The sequence below is a fragment of the Neoarius graeffei genome, chromosome 12 (genome assembly GCF_027579695.1).
Source record: "Neoarius graeffei isolate fNeoGra1 chromosome 12, fNeoGra1.pri, whole genome shotgun sequence".
Classification (NCBI taxonomy): Eukaryota; Metazoa; Chordata; class Actinopteri; order Siluriformes; family Ariidae; genus Neoarius; species Neoarius graeffei.
This window is the reverse complement of record NC_083580.1, coordinates 20,949,896-20,956,992: the sequence shown is the minus strand read 5'-3', so window position 1 is coordinate 20,956,992 and position 7,097 is coordinate 20,949,896. Positions and strand designations below refer to the sequence as shown.

Here is a 7,097-nt window from a genome sequence, read left to right as displayed (position 1 = left end):
CCGCACAGAAAGGCCCTCGCTGGCCACGGGGCTCGAACCCGGACCTTCTTGCTGTGAGGTGACAGCACTAACCACTACACCACCGTGCCCCCCACTATCATTCATGTGTTGTACAGTTCTTAACCCAATTACAGTAGTTTCACCAATCTCCTTTTTTTTTTTTTTTTTTGCTTGATGCAAGCCAATACATTGACCCTTCTGAAACACAATAACATCTTTTCCATGACTATGGGATACATCTTCTGACATGGTTGTTTAAGAAATGAGAAGCTACTCACTGCATCAGTTAGAGTTAAAAGAATTGTTGCTTGTGGAAACATATTAATCACTGCAGTAATTGTCCAATCAAAGCTCTTAACTATTTGCTTATAGGCAATTCCATGTAAATGTCAACCTCACCATGCAAAAATAAAGCAACATGTAATACATCAAAACCACTCCCAGAGGTCTCACCTAGGCCTGTATTTTACAGATGTGAATAAGTTGAACCAATTTGTAACCAACCTAATATGTCACTGTCAGTCTTTCTTTCTTATAATGTAAACCCCAAGCTAAAATCAACTTTGATCATGTACAATTCTATATTATTGCCACAAGCCACAGAAATGTATGCTAAAATCCACAAAACAGCAAAACAATAGCCATCCTAAATATTATTTAAGAACTTTGATAGTTTTAGCTGATATTTAGAGAGTTTTTCAAAGGGTTATGGTGGTTAAATTGCTGATTTTCTAAACATATGCCATGTCTATTTCAGACGCGTCACATCCATAACGGAATTTCGTCACATCCATAACGCTGACTTTTCCTTCCGAAACTCTGCATGAAATACAAAATATTTTAAACAAAGATTTTTTAATATTCACCTTGGACCCCTCTATCAAATGGATATCTCCATTTCGACATTAGGTTTACAATTTCACAGAGTTTGATAAAAATGTACAGTCACCCAAGAAAAGTGATACTTTTTCTGTCACATCCATAACGCATCTTTTATTGGCATTTTCTGGCATGCCCTAGATGTACTATGGGAACTGTTCTTGTTCTATCACTTCTCCAGTATGGTACAGCCTTAAAATATGCAACACCTGTTTAAATACTGGGAGACAATAAAACATGCACTGGGTCATTTGTTGCCATTTTGAGTTCAAGTGTCACGTCCATAACGCTGGAATTGCTCTTATTCAAATAGTGACTTTTTTGGCCAGGGAGTGTGTATATATAATAAACTGAATGTATAGAAATTGCCTGAAAACAGTCCAAACATCTGCAATGCTAACCACAGGTTCATAACTCAGATCAAAACAGCTTCATAAAAATGTGAGAATTAAATAAATAAATATTTAACCAAATCTCCACTTTAGAAGTACTAATCAGAAATATTAGCACATTCAAAAGTTGTTTAAATGTTTGTCTAGTCAGTCCAGGAACACCTAGTTTGTTTATTGACAGGAAATTAGTGATTGAGAAAATGTCCAAGCATTTACCATGTTGTAACTATTGCTCTCTCAGTCAAGTTCCTTTCAAGACATTCAATGACCACAGGATCAACCTTCAGATCAAACTTATTGGCAAACCAATGTCCATCGTTGAGGAGCCACCGGAGTTCAGCAGCACCATAAATGCATACACTGTGTACATGTACCCCTGTGCATGCTGGATAAAGCTTCCCTTCCAGGTATTGCCACTTCACCAGGCGTGTCTTGCTCATCAAGTCTGAAATGTCTGGGTCAGACCTTTTGATCGCACCAGGGACTCCAGGGATGCGAATCAAGGTGGCCCAGAAATGTTCGTCAGGTGAGTATGTGTCCTCAGACCAGGCTAGAAAGTCTTTTACCAGAGGACTCCAGTGCACAAAGTTTACAAACTCTCTGGAGAGAACGAAGTAAGCACTGCCCACAAATATCTCAATGTTATGAGGTGGGGGCTGTTTCTTCTGATTTGTTTTGACTGGAGTAGCATGGTACCGTGATTGTGAATCTTTGAGCTCAAACTGGAAAGTGAAGCGCTGCTTCTTGAATGTGCTGGGACGGGTTGTCTCAAGCACGTTCATACCTTTTAGAGCCTTGAGGTCGGATACAATCTCAGCATTGGAACGGAGTGGGAAATCCTGGCCACATAGGTTGATGACGTATCTCCAGCGGATGTGGGAGTTTAGGAGATCAGAGAGGCAGTTGAGGTCAGCACGGAGGCGTGAGATGCCCCCATACTGCACTGTCTCTAACCGTGAAGCCACAAAGACATTGGGAAGGCAGCGTGTTAGACCATGCATAGCTTCTGCGAAAGTCATTGATGATTTCAGGTCATAGTGGATGCAATAGACGTTGTGTGGTGCATAAATGGCACGCAGGAGCCGCTCTACCATGTATGCATCTTTGTGCACCACCAGAGAGAAAGCAAGTGGAAAATCACGTTCCTGGTCAGATATCTTGACTTTACTGTACCCCTTTGATGCCAAGAATTGTACACAGTCCAAATTTGCATTCACCATGCTCATGTCACTTGGAATGGGAGGGACTTTCTTTCTGAGTTCCAAAGTCTTACCCAAACTAACAGGGTCCATGTCATAAATATCCAAACAGTTGATTCCATATTGTTCAGTAAAACGCCACTGAGTATCTGTTGGCCCTCTGGCTTGTCTGGATTTGATGTCATTATCATTAGTAATTTTTACATATCTGATCAGACCACAAAATACCAATATTGACAATAAGAGGAAAAGCCAAGTCCTTCCCTGGTTGAGGGGTCTGGTGCAGCTTTTCATTCTGAAGGATAAAAAAAAAACAAGAATCGTATGTTTATGAGAGAGGCATTAAAATCAGTTTTCTTTCCCATCTCTTTAATAACAGACTAAACAGGATATGTATCTTGACAGATCACAAGTTTTGAATTTAGCTCAACTAAATCGAAGTACATACCACAGACACCAGTTACTCATCATGCTAAATTTTCAAGAGTCCAAAGACTTCAAGAGCGCAAGTGGCTTAAATTAAGCTTACCTCATTCTGTCCCTTTCTCTTCTACAACCCCAATTCCAAAAATGTTAGGACACTGTGTAAAACGTAAATAAGAACAGAATCCGATGATTTGCAAATCACAGAAACCCTATATTTCATTGAAAATAGTACAAAGACAACATAGTAAATGTTGAAACTGAGAAATCCTATTGTTTGTTCAAAAATATATGCTCATGTTGAATTTAGTGCTGGCAACATGTTTCACGAAAGTTGGGACAGGGGTAACAAAAGTCTGGAAAAGTTGTGTAATGTTAAAAAAAACTAATTGGCTTAACTGGCAAGAAGTCAGTAACATGATTGGGTATAAAAAAGAAAGCATCCCAGAGAGGCTGAGTCTCTCAGAAGTAAAGATAGGTAGGGTTCACCACTCTGAGAAAGACAATAGCACAAAGGGCAAATAGTGCAATAATTTAAGAAAAATGTTCCTCAATGTAAAATTGCAAAGAATTTGAGGATCACATCACGTATGGTGGGCGGAACGGTGGTGTAGTGGTTAACACTTGCCTCACAGCAAGAAGGTTCTGGGTTTGAGCCCAGCGGCCAACGGGGGGGGGGCACCTTTCTTAGTGGAGTTTGTATGTTCTCCACATGTCTGTGTGGGTTTCCTCTAGGTGCTCCAGTTTCCCCCACAGTCCAAAGACATGTGGTTAGGTTAACTGGCTACTCTAGGTGTGAATGGTTGAAAACCTCTATAATAATCCAGTAGAAGGCAACGGGAAACCACTACTGTAATGTTCCCTAGAATCTCTGATGGACATCAGAGCCAGACCTGCCATCAGGCAGAATACTAAAGAAGATCATCATCTACAGCACATAATGTTATTAAAAGATTCACAGAATTCGGAGACATCTCTGTACGCAAGGGACAAGGCTGAAGATCTCAGGCGATGTTGCATTAAAAACAGACATGATTCTATAGTGGAAATCACCGTATGGGCTTAGGAACACTTCCAAAAAAACATTGTTTGTGAACGCAGTTTATCACGACATCCACAAATGCAAGTTAAAACCATATATAAGCAATATCCAGAAACGCCGCCGCCTTCTCTGGGCCTGCGCTCTTTTATAATGGACTGAGGTAAACTGGAAAACTGTCCTGTGGTCTAACAAATCGAAATTTTTAATTACTTTTGGAAATCAGGGCTAAAGAGGAGAGGGACCATCCAGTTTATCAGCACACAGTTCAAAAGCCAGCATCTGTGATGGTATATGGGTGCATTATTGCACATGGCATGGGTAGCTTGGACATCTGGGAAGGTACTATTAATGCTGAATGATATATACATGTTTTGGAGCAACATGATGCCATTTAGATAATGTCTTTTTCAGGGAAGGCCTTGCTTATTTGCCAAACTGCATTCTGCAGTATTATAACTGCATGGCTCGAGAGTAAGAATCCGGGTGCTAAACTGGCCTGCCTGCAGTCCAGACCTATCTTCCATTTAAAACATCTGGTGCATTATGAAGCGCAAAATACGACAAAGGAGACCCCAAACTGTTGAGCAATTGAAATTGTATATTCGGCAAAAATGGGACGACGTTTCTCTTTCAAAACTACAGCGATTGGTCTCCTCAGTTCCCAAATGTTTACGAAGTGTTGTTAAAAGTAAAGGTGATACAACACAGAGGTAAACATGCCCCGTCCCAACTTTTTTGAAACATGTTGCTGACATCAAATTCAAAATGACCATATATTTTTCAAAAAACAATAAAATTCCTCAGTTTCAACATTTGATATGTTGCCTTTGTACTATTTTCAATGAAATATAGGGTTTCCATGATTTGCAAATCATTGCATTCTGTTTTTATTTACATTTTACACAGCATCCCAATTTTTTTTTGCAACTGGGGTTGTATAATCCTGAACCCTGGTTAAAATGAATGCTGCATAACCTCAAAAAAAATTTTGATGTCATTATTCTCTCTAAAAGCATTGGAACGGCAATTATTTTGTTTTTGCTGTATACTATACTAAAGACTTTGAGATAAAAAACTAGCGTTTGAGATAAAAAGATGAATATGATAATAATAATAATAATAATAATAATAATAATAATAATAATAATTTCTATACTGCCTTTCACAATCCCAAAGTCATTTTACAGTAGGGATGAAAAAAAGACTAAACAGTAAGAGAGGAATAAAAATGTTCATGGAAAAGATAAGTCTTCAATTGAGATTTGAAAGTAGAGAAAGAAGAGCAGTCACAGAGAGACTGAGAAAACAGAGTTTGGGGCAGTGGCACTGAAGGACCTGCCTCCCATGGTGAAAAGTCCATCCATCCATCCATCCATCCATTATCTCTAGCCGCTTGTTCTGTTCTACAGGGTCGCAGGCAAGCTGGAGCCTATCCCAGCTGACTATGGGCGAGAGGCGGGGTACACCCTGGACAAGTCGCCAGGTTATCACAGGGCTGACACATAAAGACAAACAATCATTCACACTCACGGTCAATTTAAAGTCATCAATTAGCCTAACCTGCATGTCTCTGGACTGTGGGGGAAACCGGAGCACCCGGAGGAAACCCACGCGGACACGGGGAGAACATGCAAACTCCACACAGAAAGGCCCTCGTCGGCCACTGGGCTCGAACCCAGGACCTTCTTGCTGTGAGGCGACAGCGCTAACCACTACACCACCGTGCCATCCCGACTTAGACCATGGCACCTTTTATTTGAACCTACCCATTACTGAAATGATTTTAGCAAATATTGGAACATGCAATTAAACCTTATGAATTTATTGGAAAAATAAAGACCCTAAACCTAAAGGAGCTCTTAGCCAACTTCCCCTTTCCCTTCTTCCTGTCACTGGGTTAGTACCCTAAAGAGGTTTTTTTTTTCCTTAATCTTTATGAATGATATTTAACTTGGAAACATGGATGTCTTTTAAATATCTTTAAAAATATTATTAAAGTTTTAAAACGTCACTAGGTATAAAAAGTGTATGCTTGAGGGTGTGACTGCAGCAGTGCGGAAAGTACAGTAAATTGTAGTTTACCTCAGTTGTTCAAATGATGAAACAGCATTCTGTCTTTACTATTTATTTGAAGCATTTGATCAAATCAGACCTGCTACAACATGGTAATGTTACTTTAGGACATTAAATGTTTTCACAGAAAGCCTGCTTTGTAGAATTTCCGTTAGAGGACGTCGAATAAAAATGAATTTACCGTTACTGAGTGAATCGCACCGGCTTCAAGTCCACGCCAGAAAAGTTAGCAAACTTCAGCTTTTTTTCCCCTGAAGCCTAAAACCAGACTGAAATCAACAGTGTGTCCAAAATCCTGAACAACTCAAAGAAGCGGACTGAAGCTGCCTCATGTTTCCCCGAGAGCTCTGTGTGTGTGTGTGTGTGTGTGTGTCTCTTTCTCTTTCTGTCTCTCATCTCACAATCTCATCTGGGTTGTGGTTGAAACTGACACTAAACTCGGAGCTAATAATGAAATAAAGACGTCAAAGACTTTCACTTCATTAGTCAAGTCAAGTTTATTCGTATAGCGCTTTTAACAAATAACATTGTTGCAAAGCAGCTTTACAGAATTTGAACGACTTAAAACATGAGCTAATTTTATCCCTAATCTATCCCCGATGAGCAAGCCTGTGGCCATGGGCGTGGGGGACATGTCCCCTGCACTCCCCGTAGAGTAGAGTGGGGGGAAAAAGCCCCCCTTAAGGAAAATTCAGTTTTTCTCCAAGTTGAAATGAACCATGTGTTTAGTTTTAATCATAGTTTTTGACAACAGTGACATGAAAAAATAATGCCACCTAAAGTTTGCCTAAAGTTAATACTTAATTTTTTTTTTTTTTAACAAAAACAAACATGGCGGCACGGTGGTGTAGTGGTTAGCACTGTCGCCTCACAGCAAGAAGGTCTGGGTTCGAGCCCCGGGGCCGGCGAGGGCCTTTCTGTGTGGAGTTTGCATGTTCTCCCCGTGTCCGCGTGGGTTTCCTCCGGGTGCTCCGGTTTCCCCCACAGTCCAAAGACATGCAGGTTAGGCTAACTGGTGACTCTAAAATTGACCGTAGGTGTGAATGTGAGTGCGAATGGTTGTCTGTGTCTATGTGTCAGCCCTGTGAT

The 7,097-nt window shown here is 40.4% G+C and overlaps 1 protein-coding gene across 4 annotated transcripts; it reads right to left on the bottom strand.

Annotated features, from left to right (window-relative positions):
- Nucleotides 1–839: 839 nt before the first annotated feature.
- gcnt4b.2 (glucosaminyl (N-acetyl) transferase 4b, tandem duplicate 2) lies at nt 840–6,402 on the bottom strand. 4 transcript variants are annotated; one of them, XM_060935655.1, is made up of 4 exons: nt 6,190–6,402; nt 6,018–6,087; nt 3,000–3,051; nt 840–2,765 (listed from the first exon to the last, which is right to left on the bottom strand). In XM_060935655.1, the coding sequence occupies exons 3-4, from the start codon at nt 3,002–3,004 to the stop codon at nt 1,484–1,486; spliced, it is 1,287 nt and encodes a 428-aa protein (XP_060791638.1). In that variant the 5' UTR covers nt 3,005–3,051; nt 6,018–6,087; nt 6,190–6,402; the 3' UTR covers nt 840–1,483. The 4 variants fall into 4 exon arrangements, with proteins under 4 accessions (XP_060791638.1, XP_060791640.1, XP_060791637.1 ...); XM_060935657.1 differs by lacking the exon at nt 3,000–3,051; XM_060935654.1 differs by lacking the exon at nt 6,018–6,087.
- Between the last annotated feature and the right edge of the window lie 695 nt (nt 6,403–7,097).